This window comes from Indicator indicator, chromosome 3 (assembly GCF_027791375.1).
Source record: "Indicator indicator isolate 239-I01 chromosome 3, UM_Iind_1.1, whole genome shotgun sequence".
In the NCBI taxonomy this organism is placed as follows: Eukaryota; Metazoa; Chordata; class Aves; order Piciformes; family Indicatoridae; genus Indicator; species Indicator indicator.
This window is the reverse complement of record NC_072012.1, coordinates 4,478,133-4,504,773: the sequence shown is the minus strand read 5'-3', so window position 1 is coordinate 4,504,773 and position 26,641 is coordinate 4,478,133. Positions and strand designations below refer to the sequence as shown.

The 26,641-nt window shown below is 44.6% G+C and overlaps 1 protein-coding gene across 1 annotated transcript in view; it reads right to left on the bottom strand.

Moving 5' to 3' along the window:
• The window catches only part of ETV6 (ETS variant transcription factor 6), a 146,387-nt gene that overhangs the window by 79,904 nt on the left and 39,842 nt on the right, over positions 1–26,641 (bottom strand). Inside the window, exon 2 of the mRNA XM_054399537.1 lies at positions 19,126–19,255. Coding sequence (XP_054255512.1) covers positions 19,126–19,162 — 37 coding nt within the window. The 5' untranslated portion in view covers positions 19,163–19,255. The remainder of the gene's footprint in view (positions 1–19,125; positions 19,256–26,641) is intronic.

Sequence of the window (26,641 nt, the reverse complement as noted above, 5' to 3'; positions counted from 1 at the left end):
CAATTTTCAGGTGTCTTACAAAATATATTTAAAACAAAGCAGGTAGTTCCACACTGTTCCCTGCTGATCTATACTTTGACCAAAGAAAGTATCTTCTTGAGACCAGTACCACTTACAACTATACTGAGCATTTTCATTTCATAGAATCCTAGAATGGCTCAGGTTGGAAGGGACCTCAGAGATCATCTACTCCAACCTCCCCACCATGGGCAGGGACACCTCTCAACTAGACTCAGCTGATCAAGGCCTCATCCAACCTGGCTCTGAACACCCCCAGGAAGGAGGCAGCCACAGCCTCCCTGGGTAGCCTATTCCAGACTACCACCACCCTCAGACTGAAGAACTTCTTCCTCAGATCCAGTCTAACCCTGCTCTCCTTCAGCTTCAAACCATTCCCCCTTGTCCTGTCTCTAGACACCCTCAGGTAAAGTCCCTCTGCAGCCTTCCTGCAGGATCCCTTCAGGGATTGGAAGGCAGCTCTAAGACATTCCCAGAGTCTTCTCCTCTCCAGGTTGAACACCCCCAGCTCCCTCACCCTGTCCTCCCAGCAGAGGTGCTCCAGCCCTTGCATCATCTTTGTGGCCTCCTCTGGACTCACTCCTACAGCTCTGTGTCCTTCTTATGCTGAGAACATCAGTACTGGGTTCAGTATTGGAGGTGGGGGTCTCAGCAGAGCAAAGTACTTCCATACAACTTCTAGTGGTTTAGGAACAAAAGTACCTCAAAATGCCAGCCATGCTGAGGATCCTTCTGCTCTGAACCATTTAGTTTTCAACTCAGTCTTGCTTAGTTACCCATCTGAATGAAGAAGAGAGTCTAGTACCATAGAGCAGAAGTCTGTTTCTCTAAGGATCTCCTGTGGCTAAAAGGCTGGCACAGCCTTCTTAGGACAGATCCTTCAGAACTCATTTAAGCAGCAGCATCTCTTTGGACCACTGTAAGCTAGCCCTGGGCACAGCAGAGTATTAGATTTGCATTCCAAGTGCTGCAGGATGGCATTGCCAAGTATTAAAGGAGAAGGTAAAAACTGCCAAAATTTTATAGATAGATAGATAGATAGATAAAAAGATGTATCACATGCAAAATTCCCAAGAAACTCCCCTAAGCCATGGAGAGGGGTAGGACCTTGGTGGCACAGCAAGGCACATAATGCACACCAGCTAGGAGACTCTTGTAAAGAATTAAAGCAGCTTGTAAAGAATAATAGGCAGCCAAATTAGAGGCAGGGAATAAAGGCCTTTTCTCAACAGAGAAAAGAAAATGCTGATGCCACACCTGTAGCAGTATACATCAGATCACTTTGTGGAACTGGGTACCGTGAGCAGCATCACCCATCAAGCTTACAGATGCTGTAGCTGACAAAACAGCTACAAAGGTGATGTGAAGCTCTTGCTTGTGTGTTTCCCCTATGTCCATGCCTCCTGAAATTGTATCTTCAATACACACACAGCAGCTCAAGCAGTTTAACTGAAGCTCTTCACCCAGAGCACTTCAGCTTGCATCTACAGGCAGCCCTTAGGGCATGGGGAGCCACAAGGTCTTTATCTTCACTTTTCAACAGATTAGGATAGTGCAGAGCAGGAAAACAACACTACCTGCTTTGTGCCTACTGAAAAGTCAGCTGTAACAGCCCAAGCTCTCTGGGGATGCCCCACCTCCATTGTCTTGGTTGGGAACGAGCAAAGGTCCCTTTTTCCTCTTATTTAACAGGAAATAGTTATCTGAAACCCTCCCTCCCAGCTATTTGCATGACTACACTAAGACATTCCTTATTATAGGCACTGAATTAAACTTTGTTGATACTCCTAATTTCTCCTTGCCACAATCACACCAGTAGCCACGTCACCCAGCTTTCAGGGCAGCCATGTGTCAGTTCCATGCCTTGCATCAAGGGATGTGCTGGAGTGTGTCCAGAGAAGGACCACGAGGATGATCAGAGGGCTGTAGCCCCTCTCCTGTGAGGACAGACTGAGAGAGTTGTGGCTGTTCAGTCTGGAGAAGAGAAGGCTCCCAGGAGACCTTCTTGTGGCCTTGCAGTATCTGAAGGGGACTAAAAGAAAGCTGGGGAGAGACTTTTGAGGGTGTCAGGGAGTGATAGGACTAGGAAGAATGGAAAAAACTAGAAATGGGTAGATTCAGACTGGATGTTAGGAAGAAGTTTTTCCCATGAGGGTGGTGAGACACTGGAAGAGGTTGCTGAGGGAGGTGGTGGAAACCTCTTCCCTGGAGGAGTTTAAGGCCAGGCTGGATGTGGCTGTGAGCAACCTGCTGTAGTGTGAGGTGTCCCTGCCCATGGCAGGAGGGTTGGAACTGGCTGATCCTTGAGGTCCCTTCCAACCCTAACAATTCTGTGATTCTATGACTTCCAGGGCTGGAGGCAAAGCTTTTCCATGGGGAAAGGAGTGCATCTAGCAAACCACCTCCAACATCAAGCTCATCTGCCTGTTGATTAGTGGGAGCTGCAGAAGATACATAAGGAGGCAGCAAATAGTGGGGGAGGGGGAAAAGAGGAGGGGAAAAATGGGGAGGGTAGGAAAGGAAAGCAAGACATAGAGGGAGAAAGGCTGTGGGGAAGGATATGCTCCACTACAGAGAATCCTGTCAGGATGCAATTTATTTTCCCTCTGCGCGGGAGGATAATGGTGCACTGCCTGAGCTCTCTCAATAGCTGTTTTGAAGCGAACCAGGCTGGTATGTCTTTAATTTATCATTTCATTATGAAACGGTTTCCCTTCCAAGAAGCCTTCAAGTCAGGAAGCTCTGTCTGCCCACACAGGAAATTCCTTTGCAGCAACTTCCCCAAAAAGGAAATTTCCCTCAGAAGTGAGCCCAGCTCATGCCTTTGAGCAGAGCTGTTTGAAGAGACTCTGGCATGCAAGCCCTGCAAACACCCTGGCTGCTTACTGCAGCCAGCATGCAGGGATCAGCAGCTCTGCCCTTGCAGAGGCATGCAGAGACCCCACTGCACCCAGCTTTTCTCCTGCTCCTCCCTCCCCAAAGACTGTCAGGTTGCTGAGGTTTCAGTAGTAAAAATTCTTTCTATTCAGGAGAGAGGCACAGGACACAGAGAGAGAACAAGCAGGGAAAGAGAAGGGAAACCTGTAAAGAAAGCTTCTCAAAGTACTCTAATCCTCTACTTGGAAATCAGAGGGGAAATCTGCACCAGAACTCACAGAATCAATCAGGTTGGAAAAGACCTCAGAGATCATCAAGTCCAACCTATCATTCCTAACACCTCCTGACAACTAAACCATGGCTCCAAGTGCCACAGCCAAGCTTTTTTTGAACACCTTCAGGGATGCTGACTCCACCACCTCCCTGGGCAGCACATTCCAAGGGACAATTACTTTTTCTGGGAAGAACTTTCTCCTCACCCCAAGCCTAAACCTCCCCTGGCACAGCTTGAGACTGTGTCCTCTTGTTCTGTTGCTGGTTGCTGCCTGGGAGAAGAGACCAACCCCCACCTGGCTACAACCTCCCTTCAGGTAGTTGTAGAGAGCAATGAGGTCTCCCCTGAGCCTCCTCTTCTCCAGGCTAAATACCCCCAGCTCCCTCAGCCTTTCCTCACAGGGAGGAGACACAGCAGAGACTTCACTCTGTCCCTTACACATACTGTGGGGTTTATTTAATGAACTTTCGCAGTAAAGACTTGCAAGCAAAGTAGAAAGGAGGTGAAAATATACAGAGAGAATGGGCAGGGAAAATGAAACTCACAGGTATCTTCTGAATCATTAAGTGAGACAAAGCCAAGGACATCCAGGCCAGAGTGAATAACAACATATGAAGCACCTTAGGAGAGGGGACACCGACCAGAAGCACTGCCAAACTTCCAGTTAGTTTTTCATTTCCCATTTCAAATCATAAGTAATACTGACTAATAACTATGCCCAGAAACCCAAACTGTCATTTGGGGCAAGAGAGAGGAAGCAGAACTGAAACTTGTATTGCATGGATGAGACAGGGGGGCACAGGCTGAACTGGATCTTGGGCTGTGCAAGAGCAGGAAAACGAAAGAAGCGCTTTGAGGACCTGTGGGGAAGACAGAGCTAGGAATAAAAGAATCACACAGGGGGGTGAACACAGTCCACTGGAGGCCTGTATGCTAGGGAGAGAGACTCTCCATGTTTTCCCCTCAGTCTCAACTTCAAAATTTATCTTTCAAACCCTTGATGGGGGAGATCTGGTCCTTGAAGCCCAAGCTCCAGCAGGTGGCTGCCTGCCCTCCTCTCCCATTCCCTCCTTCACCAGATAGCTTTGCCCTGTTCTCTTGCCAGCTAATTTACATGACTTTTTTTCCTACTGCTGCCCTTGGCATTACATTCAGTGATTCAGTCAGCTGGTGTGTAAAGAGACTTTTGTCAGAACTGCTTAAAGGCAAATCCCCCCCACTTAACTTTTATCCGTGGCCTCTAGCTGATGAGTTAGTTATCACCTCAAAGAGCCCTCTGGCATAGCATATGCATACTGAATACAGATCTGCTTGGATGGCATCCACAATGCTGTCAAATCACTGGAGATGCTTATGAGATGGGGTAGAATACAAAAACTGCCATACTAGAAAAGATCACAAACCCATCTCACCAAATGTCTTCAGTTGTGGCTGCATAAGCAAAAAAAAAAAGAGAAAAAGTAAGGAATAAAGGATTTGCTCTTCTGTGAGGAACTGCCAGTAACCATTCCCTGGTCACCTTCTCCACATCAAGTATGATTTCATAGCCACATGGCAACATTCTCCCTGCCAACCCGTTCCTTTTCCTCAAACTGCAAAGTCCTGTTCCTCCCTTTAGTTTCTTGGGAATGAGAAACCTGGGGAATTAGTCTAGCTAGGTCCTCTTTCATATTAAAAATGACCCAGCACACGCTGAGCATGCTTGACTTTGAACAAACTCAAGGTGTTAAGAAACCTCCCTAAAGGTTCATGAGCTACAGTGTGACTGTGCTAAAACTTCTACTTCCTAACAATGCTGGTGCAATTCAATATAGAGTTGCTAAACAAGACTGGTGACTGATTTTTGACAAGTATCTTTGCTTAATTCTACATTCAATGTAGATTCACAGGTTTCACTGTAAAACCACACACACAAAAAAAGTAATGAGCTACTCACATCAACAATTGTTTTCTGCTGAACAACCACAACATCCTTCTGGCCACAACATCCTTCTGGATGACATTTCTCTACACTGTGGTCCTGTATGAATTACCACAGAATCATAGAATAGCTTAAGCTGGAAGGAACCTCAGAGGGACTTTTCATGAGGGTGTCTAGAGACAGGACAAGGGGGGATGGTTTGAAGCTGAGGGAGAGCAGGGTTAGACTGGAGCTGAGGAAGAAGTTCTTCAGTCTGAGGGTGGTGAGACTCTGGAACAGGCTGCCCAGGGAGGCTGTGGCTGCCTCCTGCCTGGGGGTGTTGAAGGCCAGGCTGGATGAGGCTTTGAGCAGCTGAGTCTAGTTGAGAGGTGTCCCTGGCCATGGTGGGGAGGTTGGAGGAGATGAGCTCTGAGGTCCCTTCCAGCCTGAGCCACTGTAGGATTCTATGATCTACAAATGTAAGCCAACTGAAGAAATGTCAAACCATATGCAACACTGATGATTCTCTATACTCAATCCAATAAAAATGGATTGAAAAACCAGTTCAAACCTGGGCCTCTGGTGCTTTCTTGACTCAGCAGATATGCGGGGAGGACAGCATTGCGAGCCTGCTGGGCTGGGATTGTGGCACAAAAGGCTCCTTCCACCATCTTCTGCAGCCACTTTTTTCTGATCATAGGCCCTAATTTTACAACTTTGCCTAAAATAAATGGTTGTAAGACACTGCAGGTGTTTATTAGCTCCAAGAGAAAAAGGGAGAGCAATAGCCTCTGTGCATAAAACTTAAGTCCTTGAGCAAGCCTTCTTTCTGCAGGATCTAAATCCATCTACACAAAGATACCTGAACTTTGTCAGACTTTAAAAATAATAAATCAAAACTTCTCAGCTTTGAAACAATTTCTGATTGTTAACTCTTTCCTGAGTTTAAGTGGGATTTTTGTACTGCAATGATGGAGCATGAGAAAGGCCACTGGTGAGAAGCTGTCCTCTCAGGATAACCATTCTGGACTAGCTGGGTTGTGCCAGAACCTCCACAAGAAAATCATCATTACGGAGAACTTACCACAAGCAATCTGAAAGACATCTGGATTGACTTCTGGGTGTTCTGTTGAACTGAATCAGGCACCAACCTTTCTGAGATTTTTGCCTTCACTGTTGCACACACTGATCGTTGTGTGGCAGGAGGCCAAAAGCAACCCAGCTGCTTCAGGTCTGCCTATCACAAACCCAGCTCGCTGTCACTGTTAACCCTGCTATTCCTCTTAGTCCCTCTGCTCGATTTTAAAACTGAGAGAGGGTGTAAAAAATTGGATGAGGACTGTAAATGTTCCAGCTTTTACAGACATGGAACACTATCCCTTGTTCCTATTTTGCTGAGCTCTAAGGCTGCAACTTTTGCACCACACTTTGAACTACTACTACTACTACTGCTTGTGGCCTATTCTCTACCACCCTCCACCCTGCATTGCATCACTGAGAACACCACCAAGTGGAAGTAGAGAATGATTCCTGTGATTTGGTTACACTCACTTTCAACAAGTGAAAACCCTCAAGCAAACTGTAGAGAGCAGTGATGAAACAAACCTCCTGTATTTAATAACAGTATTTGTCACCACTGCTTATTAGGATTTAAAGAGCAGTAAAAAAACAACCAACCTCTAATAAAAACATCAAGGTGCCTTAAACAATTACACACCCAGCAACCCAGAGTAGTACAGCTGAACGTTCAGAGGTGGTAAGACTACTAAGGAAGTTTCCAAGGAAGAAAAATACAAAGAACAACAACATAAAAAAAAAAAGGGGTTGGGGAGAAGGGAACAAAGAAGGATCTGTGTACAGGGAGGGGGTTCTGACAAAATGCCTTTGCTGAAGCACAGAGAGGAAGCGAAAGCCAGCGAGGAGATTAAACAATGAAGGAGGCAGATTAGCTTGGAAGAAACAAGAACAAAAGAGAGAATAGCTAGGAGGAACTTTTAGACATAAAGGGAGATTTCCCCCAGTAGGAAATACACCACGACTCACCTGAGCGGCAGAACTGAAATGAGTAACTGGTTTGTGGACTGGCAGGGACAGGGACTACTTCCTTCTGCACTAGCCAGAAGGAGGAAGTAGAAAGGGAGAAATTCTCAGTATTGCATAAAAACAAAGAGGCAGAGTCATTCCTGCAGCTCTCTTCTCCCAGACACTGGCCAAGCAAGTAGAAGTACAGTGCAAACCTACACATTTACTCACACACACACACACACACACGTATTCTGGATAAAAAGCCATGGGAGTTGCTGAGGTCAGCCATATTTCTCCCACTTCTGGGTCCACACAGTAACTCTCTTTTCATGCTGCAAGCATCTGCTAAGCTGCCTTGGCAAACCATTTCTGGTTCAGTCCCAATGTTTCCACCTAGGACTCCTGCGGGTCAATCCATGGTTGTGCTTTCTGAACCCTCCTTTGCCACCGCTGCTTTGTTAGAGCACAGGGTAGCAGACCTGTGAGCTCTGGAAACTACAGAGGGAGGGTTTAAATATCACCCAAGCACTCTGCTGGCTTCAGTTGATGGAAACCTTCTTTAAAGCTCAGCATCAAAGCTCACTTTATAAGCTGCAAGCCTTGGTTCTTGTGCCAGCAGCAAGTTCTCCCCATAGTTAATTAACACCGTATTAATTGTGCCTGTTCCACAGGCCTGTTGAGAAGATGTGGCAAGGCCTGCACACACAGATCAACCTTCTTGGGGCAGCCAAGAGAGGAGCACAGGAGGAGGAAGGTCAAACACTTTCAGGTACTTACAAAGGAAAACTGAGCACAAGTGATCTGCTCACAGGCTAGGAGAGCAACATTTGAAGAGGGACACAGGCTGAGCCCTGTCAGGGCCTTCAAGCAAATACTGAAGGATAAGGACAAGGCAGATCTTCCACCAGCTGCACCCTTGTGCAAACTGCTGGGACAGAGCCCAGAGGCCAGCTGGGAGCACAACCAGCAGCCCAAGAGCAGGGACCCACAGCAGCTGAATGCCCTCACAGGTAGGATTTGGCCACAAATCCTAAGACTCTGTGAAATCGCTGGAAAGACAAAGGGAGAGGAAGAGGAGGAAAAGGGACATTCCTCTGCACTGTGCTGAGTCTCCACCCTTCACTGACTCCTGGCACTGAGAAAGCTGCACCTTCACCCTTACAGGGGATTTGGGCATGGTGTAATTGGCACCATATGGCCAGGAGCCCACCAAGGGCACCTCAGTCCCCCCAGAAAAACTAGGGAGAGCTCTCCCAACAGCAACAGGTACAGCTGAATTCCAGGCACAGCTGAATTCCAGGCACAGCTGTCCTGAAATCTAACCTGTAAAACTATTTCCACACTAACTCTTGTACCAAATGTATTTCTCTCTGTAATTTTTTGTGTAGGCAATCAATGATTTGTTTTGTTTTTTTCCCTGAAGATAACTGTCATTTGGTCTTGTTAAAAGAACAAAGAAAAGCAAAGTAAAAGACATTAAAAAAATACATGTGAAAAAGAGCCATTAAAAAGCGGGAGAAAAATGTAGAAAAATCAGAATTGCCCCAGCACAAAACTGTCCCAGCAAGTTACTTTGGGAAAAAAGGGGGATTTATGTCTAACTACAAATTTGCCACAGCACATCCATAGCAAACATGAATAATGCAGCTGACAATCCTGCTACTTACTCTGGGATGACAAAGCACCTTAGAAACTATATAGAAAGAGAAGCACTAAAATACAGCAATATAGCAAAGCATCACGAATGCTGCTTAAAGCAGGAAATACTTTTCTTTCATGAGGAAGTAAAAATGCAATTTATGTTCACCATCTAAAAAGATTTCTTTTTTTTTTTTCCCTTTTACACCACTGCGAGGACGAACAGAAACAATCAGACATCTGAAGTTGATAGAATTAAATGTACAGATGCAGATTAAACATCTTCATTTGTTGATCTGGAAAGTCAATGGGTGCCAAACCTAAGCCTCTTATCCTACAGTGTCCCTTTCTACCTCCACTTTGAAATAAAGGCTACACAAATCTCCCTACATTTTATAGAAATAGAAAGGTAGCTATTTATAGCTGCATTTTCATTGGAGCTGTTTCCTTATCAGGAAGTATGTAGCTAGGAATTACTGCCTGCCTACACGGGAAATTCTTTCACAGATACAAAAACCCAAAAAGGAAATTTCCCTTCGATAGTATTTGGTGGGTTTTTTGGTTCTGGTGGGTTAAAGCCAAAATGTCAGCGCTCTGACCAGGTCACAGCCCCTTCAGGAGGTTTGTTCTGCAAACAAAAATCTTTAAAGTACTTTATGAAAACAAACAAACAAACAAAAATGCCTCTAGAGAACTGAAAGAGGGAGAATGCACAGAACACATCAGCAAGTTAAGAAAATAAATCTTTTCTTGCAGGATGCTGAGAGAGTGCAATTTCACTACCAGCATTACAGTATGTGAGTGTGTTGCTAGAGCTCATCCTTACCAGAAAGCATTTGTAAAATGTATCACTCTGGCATGGAGCTCACTCTTGTGCTGTTGACTACAACTTGCCTTGTTCAGACCAGGTCTTCCCAGTGGCCAATGTAGTTGTCAGACTCTCCCAACTTAATTTCCATCACCCAGTTAACTGCTTCCTCCTCCACCCCACAGCATGCCCAGTCCAAAAGCCACTGAAACTACCACTCTCCCTTTGGGAAGGGACTATGTCATGACAAAAGGCCATGCAGAGATACCATCTCCTGCTGCATGTCAGAGCACCAGGAGAGGGCAAAAGCCACGTAGGACATGTGTACAATATTTCTTGCCTGCAGAGAAGGTTCAGTATTTTGCAACAAATGGGATTTTGTGCTACAAGTAACCCTGGGACTTGGATAGTCTTCCTCTGGCTACAAGGATCCACTCAGTAAACGCTCCAATGGGAAGCTTGTGTTGTCTCCAAACCAACTCCCAGAACTGAGACTTCTGCCTGAGAGCTCCTAGCTTTACCTATCCAGTGACTACAGAGCACCCCATACTGTGGCTGTGGACTCTAAAGGCAGGAAGGATAAGTTGGTTAATCACTAGAGATAATTTCACTGTAACTTGTCAAGGTGTGATTTAACATTTTCAACTTCTGGTGTGCACCACTGCCAGAGCTATTTGACCCTGCTGTCAGTGCAGAATGGACACTTTTATTCAATGGAATACAAAAGCACATGGAGATCAAAAGCAGACAGGCACACACAGGGTGCTTAGGGTTCTTCCCAGACTATGATTTTTATGCGTATAGGCTTGTTAGCAAAGATTTGGGGCTGAGCAAGTGTCCTAATGCTTGGCCTCTGGAAAGCTAATCCATGGTGATTATTAACTCACAACATCACTAACCCTACAACTATTCACCACAGAATGGCTCAGGTTGGAAGGGATCTCAGAGCTCATCTAATCCAACCTCCCCCACTCCACTTCTCAACTAGACTCAGCTGCTCAAGGCCTCATCCAACCTGGCCTTCAACACCCCCAGAGTGGAGGTGGCAGCCAACTCCAGAGTCTCACCATCCTCATACTGAAGAAGTTCTTCTTAAGATCCAGTCTAACCCTGCTCTTTCTCAGCTTCAAATCATTCCCCCTTGTCCTGTCTCTAGACACCCTGATGGAAAGTCCCTCTGCAGCCTTCCTGTAGGATCCCTTCAGATACTGGAAGGCAGCTCTAAGGTGCCCCCAGAGTCTTCTCTTCTCCAGGTTGAACAATTCCAGCTCCCTCAGCCTCTCCTCATAGCAGAGGTGTACACACTTGGCCTACTACATCAATCCCTGGCACCTTGAAGCTAAGAAGGTTTCTCCTCATATATGATGTGCCCCAACCTCCCAGTGGTGGACAGTGGTGCTCTCTTTCACCATCCAGAGGCTCAGCTCTGTTCTTTATTAGGGCAGTGGCCATGGCATACTTGCTATGTTGTTTCCACAGGGTTTTTCCTACCACTCTTGGGTTTTGTTGCAAGGCTCTCACCACAGAATGGTTTGTTATTGTGGAGCTGTTAGTCATGGCTTACAAGCAGTTTCTCTTCTTTAATTGTAGAGCTATTTATGAGTGCTGGGTTCTTTATGCTAATTTTATTTCCTTAAAAACAAAAAGCCAAACCAATAAACAACAAAAAACCATGGATGCATTTATAACATAACATAAATAAAGACACATTTGGAATGGAAAGAGAAAGCAAGCTAATTTTAGGTTCACTGATCTCAATGGTGTCCCTTTAAGACAAAGCTAAAAATGCCTCAAACCCAGCAATACCATAAATGTCCTGCTGCTGCTTTTGCTTCTTATTCCTCCCCACACTTTCCAGGGGAATTCCAGAAGGGATCGGCTTGAATCCCAGATTAAAGCAACAGGGATCCCTTTCCTTCTGAATGGAGGTGAGTCTGTGTTTTGGACATTTTAAACCTTGAAGTGATGCTTTCCAGGAGAGCAAAAGACTGGCTTAGCACTGCTGCCACTCCCACACAAGTCTCTTGCCCTCCTCTGCAAGTTCCCACTGGGACAGGAAGGATCTCTTCCCTCCACATACTCCCACTGGGGGCTGTCAGTGCACAAAACCACTGTGTTAATTCTGTCTGCTTACTTCCAGGTACATAAAAAAGCAACAAACAAACAAATGACAAAAATCCCACTCGTCTCTCTCAAGAAGCAGAAGCCAGCTCACAGCACTGGGCTGTTATGACAACTTTTTTCACACTTAACCTGGATATCTCTGCCACAGTCACCAGGCAGTAGTAAGGAGCTAACACATTTAGGGTTCAACTCACCAGCTGTTTACATCAAGGGTGACAACTGAAGTGGCCCTGAGTCACCCTGATGCAAACCTGGTGACAAAGGGCTCTGTTTCCCACAAGCAATGAACAAAAACAGTGCCAGAAAAGCGTAAAGCAGGATTTTCCTGATCCAGATGCCACCGCTTTCCCAGCTGGATCAGTAACGAAGTTTCACTCCTCCCAGCCATGATGCAGGGCTGAACCTGGGCTTCCCACCCATCCAAACTGCCTGGCCATATGATTGCTTCGAAGCTGGCCTGAGATTCACTGTAAGAAACACCCAGGAGGCAGGCTGGAGTAATGAATTTAGATGGGCACCTGAGGCAGCCTGTGGAAGCAGCCACCTCAGGAAAGAGGCAGGCATAAATTACATCTCCCTGGCTTGTAATTTTCATCCCATTTGCCTAACAACTGGATGTAACTCAAAATGGTGAAGGAATCAGGTCCAGTCACTTTATTAGGGCTGACCAAAGTAATGGTCACTGAAGCTGACACAATGGGTGGCTGGGATTGCCACAGCCCAGTCAGCCTGTCAGCAGATGATTAGGAGCTATGAATTGGATGACCAGGAGGCACTGCTGAGCGGAGGAAGCAGATGGGCTCTGCCCTGCACATCTCACAATATAAATGTGCAAGAAACACTTGTGGTGGAAGACGATGCAACATCAAGAAGATTAAACACTGACAACAGTCAGCTGGTAGCAAGCAGGGCCACTGTCCTGGCTTCATTTTATTTGATCTATTTTATTGTAGGGGGGTGGGATTGGTTAGGCAAGTACTAGCTACCCAGACAGAGAATGAAGGTGGAAGGCAGATGAGGAGGAAAGGCAAGTACATAAAGGACAATAAGTGGGAGGAACAAAGTAAAGTGGCCATAATGTCAGAGAGGAGCAAAGAGAGGGCTGGAAAAAGTCAGTCATCTGAGAAAGAAGCCAGTCCAGATCCCACTAAAAATCAGTGGGAATTTAAACATTCGTTTCAGTGTGACCAGCATTAGTCTCAGAGTCATTAATTTGACATTCTGGCCACCTCCCACAGTCCTTTTGTCTTATGCAGCTTTTATTTTCTTTTCCCTGTATGTGCATCACTCAGTTTTGTTCCACAAAGTTCCTTCCAAAGTAAATATTTTTATTGCATGCTACTCTAAATGTGGCTTAGGGTGAAGGGAATTTTTTTCTCCCTGTCTCACTACATACATTCAGTTCAATGCATTGAATATTCTATTAACTAAATAACAATATGCTTAATGCTTCAAAGTGGCTTTCCAGCTGCTAGCCAAAATTGTAGAATAATTAACAGGTGCCAAAGGATTAATAAAAGGAGCAGCATAATTAATAGACACTAAACAGAAAAAATGGATCCTTGGCAACCCTGACAGCATTGTTGTTTCCTCCTCCTTCGCTTAATTGTTTCCTGCATTCCTTTAAAAGAAAAAAAAAAAGAAAGAAGGAAAAGTGGTGCCCTTAAAGCACAAATGATGCATGTAAACAACACTGTGTGATTAGGAGAAAGAAGCTCTGAATCAGAGTATCAAATACCAATACAAATAGGCAAGCAGAAAGATTCCCATGTAGCATTTGTCTAACACCTGAAGGCTTTAATATAACCACTGTAGAAAACTAAACAAATTTCCCTTCTGTCCTCCTTAACGAGGGTAGTAAACCAGAGAGTAACTACCAGCAACACAGAGACACTGAAATAAATTAAAAATCATGGTCTCACTAACTGCATGCAACCAGGTCTGGAATATTCTGAAGTTCAGAAAATTCTGCAGCATGGAACATACTGTGCAGTGGAAAAGCAAAGACACCTAAAGCCTAAATCTGAAACAAAAAGTACTCAAATGATTTTACAAATAAGTCTGCAGCTTCCCCATCACCATGACCCATCTTGGAAAGTGAGGGCAGCCAAGAGGTGATGCAGGTACAGAATGGCAGCAGTTGATAAGTGTCCTCTAGAGATCTTTCAGCCCAGCTGCCCTGCTAAGGAAGGTTTGTCTGGATCGGGTTGCACAAGAGTACCTCTAGAATGTGTCATTTTACTCTCAACATCATGCAGACTGCTGGGAGGTTCAGGAAAAAAAAGGCAACATCAAGAAAAATTAGTTGCTGCCAAGAATTGCTTCATATGTACAGAAAAGCAGACCAAAGTATGTGCCTTGCTCTGACAATGGGCTGCAGGCGTCTGAGGGATGCCAACACTCAACAAGAGTAATTAGTTCAGAGGAAGAAGTGAACTCTTGTTCATGCTTGTATCAATAGAAAACACTGTGGAATCTTTGCCCATGAAGTCCATCTCCATAAACAAACACACAAGCATTTCCCAAGGGAAGATGCCCTTCAGAGATAAAAATCAGACTGTACAAAATGTGCAAGGAGGGAATGCTGCTGCACAGCATCAGAGCAAGCAAAAGTCCTTTTTCAGCACTGGCATTTCTGTGTCTCTTGCTGAAGTTTTATCTTGAAGGAGACAAAGAAAACCATGAAACCTTCAGCACATATTTAGGGGTGCTGTTGTAGAATGAAAACCACCTTATTTTCATCTTGCATGTTACACAAAAGGGAAAAGCCATTTTCTCTGATTCAGAACATGTTAACAGGCACAGTGAAGGTTTCTCTTACCAGTCTCTTAAATGCTGTATCCCTTACCCAGTTCCAAGAACTTTTTATCACAAAGTATTTGCCACAGCACAAAATTAGTAACTAATGACACTGTACCACAGAAGACAAAATGATTGGTTTGAATTCAAAGAAAAAAAAAAGAAAAAAAACTAACTTTTTCTCTGTGGTAATATGGAGTAGGTTTCCTCACAGATAAGGGGTGTGTAAATAGTTTCAGATGACTTCTACCTATATCTTAGCATTCTTCATCATCACAATATCTGGACAGTCATTGTACTAATATTCAAAACTTTGAGTCTTTGCACTCATGGCTTTTTGATTTTACAGTAGGGAAACTAAAACAAGATGCCCAAGGTTGCAGGAGGCACCAAGGGCAGAGCTTTATGCGAGAGCTGAACTTCCTTCTCTTGAACCCTTGATGAACATCTTTGTTTTCCAAAGACTCCTTCCATCTTCAGTGCAGTCTAGTGGGGATTGGGTGTGCTACAAAGCTACCACAGCATGCGATGAGGGACAAAGAGCAAACTGCAGATCACTGTCCCTAAAACAGAGGAAAGCAAATCCTCCAGCTCCCTACTCAGTTTCTTTACAACACCCCCAATCCTCAGTTACTAGGTAAATGTTAGCCAAACAAGTATGTTTAAAAGCACGGGTCACAAATCCCTTACAGGGAAGTCTCTTCCAGCATGAGAGAAGGGTGTATTTTACCAGAAAATTATTCTCACTCTCCCAGAGATTTAAAGTCAGGATCAAACACATTAGACCTTTCCACTGTAGGAATAGGACAGGCTAGGAAGAAAGCAGCTCATTAGAACAAGAAAATGTGAGTAGGGGAAAGTGCCTTCACAATACCCTCAGGAAAAGAGGGTTTTCTGTATTTCTAGCTGTGTTGATCCTTTACATGCTCGTAACAAAGAGAGATCTGCATCCCAGCCTTCTAAAATTTGCACTTCTCCCTCTTCCAGTCTCTGGATCAAATCAGCTCAGCATAACTGGGACCCATTTGCTCACCAAACAGTGAGAAATAATTTATTGCACCAAAGGAAATTGCTCTACTAATTATCATGATTCTATTGGCTGTCACCACCTTCAGAGTGCTCTTAAAAATTAGAAACAGTGAAATTTCTAATAGGAAGACATAAAACACTGTCAGAATCCACACAGTGCTTTTCACATTCCATCTGGAATGTTTGTCTCCAGTTTTACCTTCGCTTGGGCCAGCTGCTGTTTTCAGTGGCATCTGTAGCAGCTCTTGAACTTGAAAGCTGGCAGAAATGAAGTTTTATGGGATAGGACTTAACTCTGCCTTTATTTCAGTAACTTCCATGACATTCTGATGGCATTAAGTGGAGCCTGACAAGCTATCAGCTCTGTATGTGACTGGAAGAACTTATCATTATCTCCCTGTTGCACTAGAACCAGTGAGGGTGGAAAGAAGTTATTACCCTACACCTAATCAACAAAAACAACAACAAAGCTGGTACCAAACCAAACTGCATGCCTAGAACACCCTTGGTCTTTGTCAACCTAACCCAAATCTTCACACACAGTATATCACAGCCTGAACTAGAAATTAACTACTTTGCCTGACTTCTAAGGCAGTTTGGATTGAGATGGATGTCTCACAGACATCTCTAAAACAAACGAAAAAAACATAAAATGAGAGGAACTGATGCAGGAATTGCAAAATCTCATGTTAATACCTTTTAAACCTCATGATCTGAGATCCAAGACATGCTTAGTTATATCTATACCTGGTATTAGGAAGACTATTGGAATATGTTCTTCAGTTCTGTTGTCCTCACTTTCAGAAGGATGTCTGAAGTAGGAAACAGTTGGCAGACATGATACAAACAGAATCTGAAATCTGGAAGCTTTACAGGAAGATTGGCAGCCTTAAGAACTTCTCTTCCTATCAACTTTAGCCAAGAAAAGGTTAAGAAGTGACTTTATCTAAAAGCACCTCTATCAGGAGTAGTCTTTTGACAATATTTAGCAGGAAAGGAGATAATGAGATCTAATAGTTGGAAACTGAAGCTTGACTAATCCAAACTATAAATAGGGCACTCAAAAAAAAAAAAAGGCAAATAAGAAGGCTAATTAAGCAATGAAAGAACGTCTTGAGACCTTATATTCTCTCCGTCACTGAAATCTTTATATGAAGAGCAAAAATCTTTCTGCGTAACATGCTGCAGCTCAAATAGCTGCTGGACCTGAACACAGGAGTGTGTTAGTGATGCTCTGTAACTCAGCTGACAGCAGAGATTGTTTTGGGAACGAGCAATGTTCCCTTCTGCTGTAGCTCTTCATCTCTATACTTTATACAATGGTTCCAACTGTGTTTGGATCTGGTGGTTGGTAGAAGTGGATCAATAATGACTGCATACTTAGCTACAAAATAGGCTGAGGGAGCTGTGGTTGTTCAGCCTAGAGAAGACTTGGGGGCACCTTAGAGCTGCCTTCCAGTCCCTGGAGGGATCCTCTAAGAAGGCTGCAGAGGAACTTTCCATCAGGGTGTCTAGAGACAGGACAAGGGGGAATGGTTTGAAGCTGAGAAAGAGCAGGGTTAGACTGGATCTTTGGAAGAACTTCTTCAGTATGAGAATGGTGAGACTCTGGAGTTGGCTGCCCAAGGGGATTGTGGATGCCACCTCCACCCTGGTGGTGCTGAAGGCCAGGCTGGATGAGGCCTTGAGCAGACAAGTCTGGTTGAGAGGTGTCCCTGCCCATGGTGGGGGAGGTTGGATTAGATGAGCTCTGAGATTCCTTCCAACCTGAACCATTCTGTGATGATGATGATGATGAACTAGTAAAGCTATGTAAATGTGCTCCATGTTGTTTGTGACCCGAGCCACTAACTTTGTGCAATAATATTCCACAGATATTTAATGATTAATTGTCTGTGTTTTTACACTACAACAAGTCATACTGGTGTGGAAACACTAATGGGAAAGAAGCCTCCTTTCAAGTTTAAAAATGTGCCAATCAAAAGAAAAGAAAAACCAAAACAAAAATCAAGATGAAAGGTTGAATCACACCTGACAATACTGGATGAAAAGTCTTCACTGAGAGGAAGCCTTACAAGCTCTACACCACCTAGTATGCTGGCATGCTGACAGGAAGGAAGCAGGTAGTAAACAATGAGCCTCACCCTTTTCAGTGTCAAGGGTCTCTGCCTTCCTGCCTTGTGCATTTCCCAGTTGCACAGTGGAAGGCAGAAGTAACTGGAAAGCCAGCCATGGACCTAACTGTGGAGAGAACAGGCAGTGGCTCCCACAGGAAAAGTAAATAATAACAACCAAGGCAATGAGAAATGAAAATATCTTGGGGATTAAAAACACCAGTGAGAAAGAAAATTCCTGAAGAAGAACTGCTTGTGTTTGTTCTCCTGTGTCTAAGCTTTGAGCTAAGCATAGAAATGCCTTGTAAGTGTGGTAGCAAGTCCTCCCTGGGCTGGAGGACCAGGCAGAAGGCCACAGGCAAGCAGGGTCTGGGAGTTCATGGTTACTTGGGCAGTGACCAGACACAGTCAGACATGCCGCAGCACTAGCTCCTGCTCCCAGTCTGAAAGCACAGAACAGGTACAGCCTGGGCAATGTTGTAGCAGGGGCAGGAAAGTAAGAAGCAGTGGTAGGCAATAACAGGACCATGCAGAAGGCAGCACGGGCAATGAGTGGGGCAGAGCAAGGGAGTGAGCACAGGATTACGGAAGTGCTGGGAGCACAGTCTGCATCAAGAAAAGGAGTGTGCCTGGGAGACAGATGAGGACAGGAATGAGTATGACTTCTTGCCCTGCCTTGAAATCCCAAAGCCATTTGTCAGATGACGATACACAAGGTTAGGTCTGCTCCTGGCCTTGTTGCTCAGCTCCAGTACCCCAGAAAAGTAACACCTGACAGAAGTTTACTCAAAGCCTCTCAATTTACATCAGAACTGCTTCCCCTCCAAAAAGGAAAATTCCACTCTTCCTTGTCTCCATCCTATCTTACTAATTCACCTCTCGCTGGCCAAAAGCCCTTGGCCTTTCCTATTCCTCAAACATTAAATCACCTCAGCAAGGAAGCGTCTGGCTCTTGTTTTGCCCCAAGCTCTAGTCCCAGTGTCAGTGATAGCCCTTCCTCTTTTGCAGCATCCTTTTGTGCATGACAGCTAAGCTCCTTCCTCCCCCTCTACCACCACCTCTGTCAGCACACACTGTAGTAGAGAGAATGGACACCAGGAGCATTGAATACTGCGATCTGTAACAACCTGAGAAACAGCCACAGCAGAAATATTCTCCACTTGCTGCAGTTTGTGAAACCCTTACCTTGGGTTGCAGTACACGGCTGAGCAATTCCCTTACTGTGGAAGGAAACACAGCACTTCCTGCCAAAATTAAACTTCCACTTTTGTGCCTGCCCCATGAGAAATGAGACAAATTCTTGACACTGGGGGGCCGGGGGTGGTAGTGGATTTATTTAAGAGCCATTTCCTTTGGCTAAATGGAATATTTAGAAAAATCAAACCAGGCAGAGCTTTGAAAGAAGCCTAAAGCCAGGGGGCTTCCTTGCTGTCTTCCATAAAACCAGAAACACCTTCTCAGCCTGCCCCATGCCCTGCTCAACCCCCCGCAGAGGAGAAGGCTCAGTGCTGACACTCACGCAGGTGTGCGGGCAGTCGGATCGGGTCTTCCTCCATCCTGATGGCTCGAGGCACTGGGACATGTAGTGGTGACGAGGAGGTGTAATTTGGAACCGGGCTCGCTGGAGGGGTGTACGAAATTCTTTCCTGCTGTTAAAAAGAAAGCGGGGGTGTGGGGTGGGGGGGAAGAGAGAAGAGAGGACAACGTGAACTTTGGAACAGAGGTGTGAAACCAAGGCAGGGGGGGAAGTGGGTGGAAGGAAGGAAGGAAGTATGCATGGTGTGGGGGTGAGCAGCACTGGTGATGCACCCAGCTGCCCAGGCAGCCACGGAGCACAGCACGCTTGTGGGCAAGCACTGTGCAGGTTGCCTGCTACCCAACTGGGCTCCTAACTGCTTGTAAGGCAAGCAGTTTAATTTTTAAAAAGGGCTGTGAAGTTTCCAAGGATCTTCTCAGAAATTTGCCAAGGGAGGAAAGGGAAGTGACACGCAAGTGAGGAGACTGAGGGTTTTACACGGGTGAAAAAGCTGGCAGCAACTGCCTGATGCATGGGTGAGTATCGTTTGCAGACAGTGCCAAAACCACTTCATCTTGTGCTGACAAACCAGTCACAACCCAAGCAACTTTAGTAAGTATTTAACACTTTATTCCTTCGTGGCAGTTCAAAAAACCTTAAGCAACTAGTTTTGTCGCTGCTGAAGAAAGCCATACTCCCTCACTAAAAACTACTTCATTTACCACTGAGCAAAGCACCACTTTTTTTTTTTTTTCTTGCCTAAACTAGTTATTAGCACTTTCTTTGAAGTACTTTAACTTGTAACCAAGTAAGCAAAGTCAGCACACAGAAAGCAGCTATATGAAGAAGTCAAACAGAGTTGAAGAGCAACCTGCAAACGTAGGATTAATTTCATAGTTGTCACTCTTAGGGTGTTATTTCTGAAAATGCCTGCCAAGAAATTTGAGGCTGAAATTTCATCTGATCTGATGGGAAAATTCCTCCATATTCTAATCCTGTACTCCAATAACAGCACAAATCATACCCTTTGCAAATAAACATAGCCATAATTTTACAGGAGCATTAAAAAAAATTAAAATCATTACCATGTGCTTCCTGGAAGGCAATGCCCAGAGCAGTGTGGCTGGCACTTTATGATGGCAGTGCAAACAGCCTAGATTTTCATCCATACACATCCAGATGGGAAATAAAAGGAGCTACTTTCATTTCTGGGCAGCTACAAGAGAATATGCTTGCAGCTCCCCACCCTGACCCTGATTTCTGGCCAATGGAAAATACAAACTTGGTGCTGGAACAAGAGGAGGCAACAACTTCCACTGCAAACCACACCATTATCACAAGTGTATGGCAGGGAACTCGAGTGAGGGTGATGGACAGAACAGTAGCACCCTCCCCACCGAGGGAAGGAGAGGTTTGTACAACAGGAATAAATAACTAAATGTACCAAAGCAGAAAACCCTTCAGACAGATGAGGTGACATGTCCAAAAAGAAATGGGATGGGACACAGAGCACCTCGAAAGTCTTGTCTCTCTCAGCCACCATTTCAAAGCAAGCCCAGACCATTCTGGTGCAAGGGGCTGCTGTCAGCTTGCTGCACAGGAGCTCATGCAGAACCAGAAGTTTCACCTTCATGTCTGCAGTCCCACCCCTACACTATGGCCACCACTGCTGACTGTCATGGCAGAGAATAAACTATGCTGAAGATTCTGGGTTTAGATGGAGTGGGGAAGCCAGGATGGGCTCGCTCTGCCATCACCATGTTACTTCTGCAGGTACAGCTCCTGGGGCTTTCAGCTCAGTACTTTTTAAACTGCAATTAGTTCAGTCTCCCACAAAATCCTTTGACATCTTACTGTGTCTACTCAGCTCCTGTCTACCCATCACTGTCCAAGCCACAGAAATCCATGAGATCATAGGAATTTTGCTTTTCTTAGTTAACTAACTGGGATGTTTATTGAGATGAGGTGACAGACACACCTGTGGAGCCACAAAACATTCTTCTGCTTTCCACTTACGCAACTCCTTCCCTGCTGACACTGTGCTTCGTGTTCCTGCAAGGTGCAGCTCTCTGTCCATTCTTCAGCCTCACTGCACCTTCTCATCACTGGTGCACACACCAGCAACAATTCACAACCAGATCAGCCACTTCCTAATGCTTCCTGCTGCGATCCACAGCTCAGATAATTGAACCACGTTGCAGCTGATAGTTTTGTTTATTGAATTAGGTATTTACACTTGCTGAAACATAGCCACATGGATATTTGCCTCTGCAAACAGGCACTAGAGGATAGATAGGAGACCTAAAGTCCTTTCCTCCCTCCTGAGGAACACAGGATCCACCCTCAGGTGCCATTTCATGCTCACAGAAACACTGAATCACAGCTTCAAAGACAAGGGCTAAGTGGTTTTGAAGGGCCTTCTCACTGGCCCACAGCAGGAGGAAAGTGCAAGCAGAGGACACAAATCTAGAAGCCCATGCACTTCCCTCAGCACTCAGGAGGTGCTCTATCAAACTAAGATGTTAAGCTTTCAGTACCTGCTGCCTTCCTTTCTACACTGATTAACCTCCTAAAGGTGTATATGGTAACCTCATTTATTCCAAGCCAGCTGCCCTGAGGTTTACCCTTATAAATACACTTGATTCATTGTTTCCTAGTATTCCTAAGAAGGCAATAGTTAAACCCCCCAGAGTTGTGGAAATACAGTTATTATTTTTCTCTGCACCCCTTGAATGTCCACAGTAGTGTGGGAATTTGCAGACACGTTTTACAAGGCACCAAGAGGAGTTAGCTCTCTGACTCTTGTTAGTGCCTTTGAAATGCCCTCTCTTACTAATCCTGCATTTCTTCCAGCACCTTTAACCCAAATATCAAAGCAATTTACAGACATTAGGTAAGTCTTTTTCTTTTTATTAGACACACAGCCAACCTGAGTTACAGACAGAGCAAAGCTCAAATGAGCTAAGTAATTTCTGAGTTAAGCTGTCTTGAAAAGGGACAGCATGTGACTCTCAGTAGCAATACATTTAACAAGTGCATCCTGAAAGAGCAGCCCTTGGAACTATCTGGGCCAGACTTATAAAAGGTGTGGAATGGCAATGTCACAGGCAGGTCAAGGCACTGGGCTTGTGGAAAAATGAGCTTCATCTCTGTTTGCAGCATGAGTCAGTAACATGGCTGGATGCAGAACTGCAAAAATCAGTCCAGTTCTGCAACCTGCTGCAGCTCTGTGCTTTAGCCACATGCAACTCCTGCCCACACAGCTGCAAAAGCTCATGTTGGCTCCTCCAGGCTTTTAGAGGCCTTTTAGAGTCATGCTTCCAGGAGGTACCTGTTGTGCTCACAAGACTGAGATTAGATTTGCTTTCATCTTCACAGCTTCAGAACTGCCTGGTGCTTCTCCCTGTGGGATTCATCAAACAAAACCATGGCTGGTATCTCACATTTCTAAGGTTATTCAATCTTAGGATTTTTGCCAAGTTTCTTAACCAGTCAGTTTAATATTTCCCTTTGCATTAAGGCCAAGAGTAAAGGGTCAGTGGTAGGGTTATTCATGCAACAGCTTGGAAGGACAGGTAGTGCTGATAGAAGAATCAGTATGAACCTTGTTATGTACTTCAGCAAAAAGCCTTGCATGCAGCTTCTTCTGCTGGTAAAAGAACCTAAATCAATGTAATTTGGTGTGGTCCTTTGAGATTGCTGTTCTTGAGTGCTAGGAGAAACCTTGGCACTGCCAGTTTCCAGATTCACCACCTGCCAGGGGACTCTATAAACACTTAAACCCACAAGTGACCAGTCAGCCCCAAACAACCTGAAAACAGCATCTCCCAAGTATTTTCCCAGTAGCCACAATGAGGTGGATAAAACAGTTGGCTTATTGCTTGCTGTCATCACTTTTTAAAGTCTTCTTCAGCTCAGAGTGAGTCAGGAAACTTTCACCATGAAATTTCACCTTGACTGCAAGTAACTCAAGAGATGCATTAAGTCAACCTCTGTGGAGAACCTCCTTGAGGTTAACTCTAGTGGCTGGTGCTCCAACAGTGCCACCCAGAAAACAGGCAGATCTGCTGAGAGCAAGGTCCTGTTTTCACCTGCCTAATCTAGCAGGGATAGATTGAAACACATTGGAAAGAATCCAGACAAGTTATGGTTTTGTTTTCTCTGTACTAAAAAAGCACAAACCACTAAATATTCCAGAACTGAGAAAGGAAGGTCACTCCAAAGCTATAATTGATTACTACTATCTAGTAGGAGAGCACGTAACAGTTGACTGGACTCCCAAAGCCATCAGATTTCAGTTTGAAGAATTGGGGTAAATCCCTTGCAGGAGAAAAAAAAAAAAAAAAAAATCTACATGAGCAGTTAGAAAATTCTACCAGGAACACAAATCATTCATATTGGTAAAATAATAATAAAAAAAATGAAAGAATGAAAAACTAAAATTGTAGTTATCTTTTAAAAAATGTCTAATATTTGAGGCTGAGTAAGGCTTCAAGGTAAAAATAGCTTCATGTTATTGCTAAAGTTAGGCCCTTCTAAAAATCCAAACAGCAGTTTTCATCACCAGTGTTCTCCAGCTTGCAGTCCAATAGTCTTTTTTCCCCTTTATTAATTTCACTCAGATGGCAGGCACAATGTACAGTCAAGTTTTTGGCAGAAAATAAAAAGAAAACACGCAAGAGGCACGCTAAGCAAGCTCTCAGGCTGTCCCAGTGACATCACTACTTCAGCAGCTGAGAAGGTGATGCACTAAACCACCTTCTTTTAATTGATAAAGCAAAGAAATGCATGAGCTATGCAGCAGCTTTCAGGAAACCAAAACAGTTCATGCAGTCTGCAAATACCCTGTGCTAGACAGAAAAGGCAGATGACTCTTACCAATAAGTAAAAACTTACTCCCATACTGCCTGTGATGATACTAGACAGGGCAAGATTAACCAAGAGTGAAAGTTGACACACATTTGCCCTGCAGGTTGCTGGTGTACCTGTGCCACTCTGTGCCTGTCTTGTTGCATTTGATATTTATCTCCTCCTCTCCAAACAGCACAGACTCCCCCTTCTCCCCAGAGAAGCAGGCAGGTGAAGACAGAGTGATTCATACTGAGGTAACTAACAGACTAGAAGTAAAAGAGAATGTACCTAGGTACCTGTAATGTCCTCATAGGCCATCCTTGCTTACTTGCAGGACAGAGTTTGCAGGACACTGCTTTAAGGGAAGCTTCCAGCTCAGAGAAGGCAGCACTAGCAGGTGTGCAGATGTTCTGGTGCCCTCTAATTTCTGGAGAAGCCCTAGGCTTAAAAACTCCTGAGTAACACGCCCTTATAGCTTGTTATAATCCAGCTTTGAAACCTATGGTGAAAGCTGGTGTTTTGGACACAGCATGGTATACCCCAAGTCAAGAGGGTACAAAAAACCCAGACTCTGGGTTTGCTATTGTGGATCCTCCTAGGAGCAGGTGCTTTGGATACAAAAGAAAGGAGTAAGTGGCGTTAGAGAAAATGATTGTTGAGGAGGAATGAGGTGCTTGCAAAGAAGATTCAGAAGATCCTGCACATCTAGGCACTCAGCAAGGCAATGATAGCAAACCAGCTGCAGAGTAGCACAGGGAATGACAGCAACAGATTAAAGTAAATCAATCACTATGGAAGCAAGTGAGGGGAAGAGGAAAGGGAAGGAAGACAGAAGCAGGGTTCACTGATGTTTTGTACGCAACACTATAGCTGGATACAAAAGTCCCAGAGACTACTATCAGATGAGTTACATGGGCTTACATGGGAGATGGGTTTAACATAGAAAGGAGGGGAGAAATCAAATCCCCTAAGAGACCACATGGCACCAGGTAGAAAATTAAAATATTTGGGAATTTTGGTCATAGCTTGCATATTGCAACTTCTGCCAGAGACAAAGGATCGTGCTCCAGAAACAGCAAAGTAGAGCTGTGCAGTACTAGGGTATAAATTAAACTCTCCATTTCTCTCCCTTCCCCCTGTTGCTGTCATCTTCTTAATTTCCATGGCAGACTTCTCCTCATTTTTGATCCCATTAATATAGCAATTCACGTCAAATCTCTGGCAGTATAATCAGCACACTATCAGTAATTAGAGAAATTAAAACAAACACAGCTCTCTGGAATGGACCTTATGCAAAGCAGCACTGGGAAAAGATTAACATCTCATTTCCTGCACACAGAGCAGAGATTGTCTCCGTGACCTTAGCGATTCTGCGAAGCTCAGTTCCTCTCTGCCTCTTCCCTTCAGCCTGTCTCTGACAAACCTCCCAGAACAGAGGGGCAGGAGATGGCTACCTTCTCATGTCTCAATCCTTACTCAAGCAAATTAAAAAAAAAAAAAAAAAACCAAAAACAACAAAACAAACCACGAACCACAGAGGTACAACAGTTCATCATGAAAGGGAAGGGGAAAGGAGACAGTGGTGAAGCTCATGCTTCTCTCCAAATTATAGGCACTGTTCTAATTAAATGAAAATCGTACAGACAGCACTATTGATGCACTCCAATATTGTGAAAAGGCAGCTTGCAGAGGTCAATGTTGTTGAAAACGCCATGATATGGCTGTGTTATTGTCTAAGCAACTGCAAAATAGCTCAAATTAGCAAATATAAATTAAGCAAAAAACCCAACTAAATGAACCACATGCTCCAAAAGCATTTCTTCACTGAGGTCACTGCTAGAATGGTGGAATGAAGAGTAGAAAGAGGCTGGGGAAGATAGTTTCAGGTAAGACTAAAAAAACAGCAATAAGGCAAAAAGCTCAACAAGAGTCAGGGAAAGATTATTCATTTATGTGAATAACAAACAGTGTTATCCATAGATACCCCAGCTAGGCAGCACAAATCTACATGGCAGACAGCTTCTGGTTCAGAATTTGGAGGTGAAATCATCAAAAAAGAGCTGTAAAGCCCTACCTAAGTGGGAGACCCTTGCACCCGCCCTTCTGCAGTGAGGCTCCAAGAAGATGCAGTAAAGCTGGGTCTTAGCCCACCTGACCTACAACTTCAAGGCAGAAATCACTCGTAGGTTCAGCTGTCTGACATTAAGAAACTACCTGCCCCCAGCTCCTTTCCACGTGCAACTCCAAAATTTGTGTTACTGGGGTGTCCCTGGATCATTCCTCCAAAGAACTTGCTGCTGACCTCTGTTTAAATAGGGCATAGAGAAAGGAGGACCACTGCTCTGATCCACGGGACAACTCCTTTTGCACCTACACCATGATTTTGCTAGCACAGTCCCTTAGCGGAAAGCACCTCGGAAAGCTCCAAGAAAGGAAAGTGTTTACTGCACAGCTGGGAAAAAAGCCACTCACATGAAGCTTTGAAGTACTGTGGCCAGGGAGTAAGCAGCAGGGAAGCAGGGAGGGCAACAAAGAGCCTTTAGCAGGCTTAGATAGTTGTGTGCTACGAGATTTTCACGTTCTCTTTTCTAAAGCAGGGAGCGCTAAGGGAACCTCGTCTCAGCAGCGTACGGTGGTTGTACAACCCTGCCTGTACACGTGGGAATTC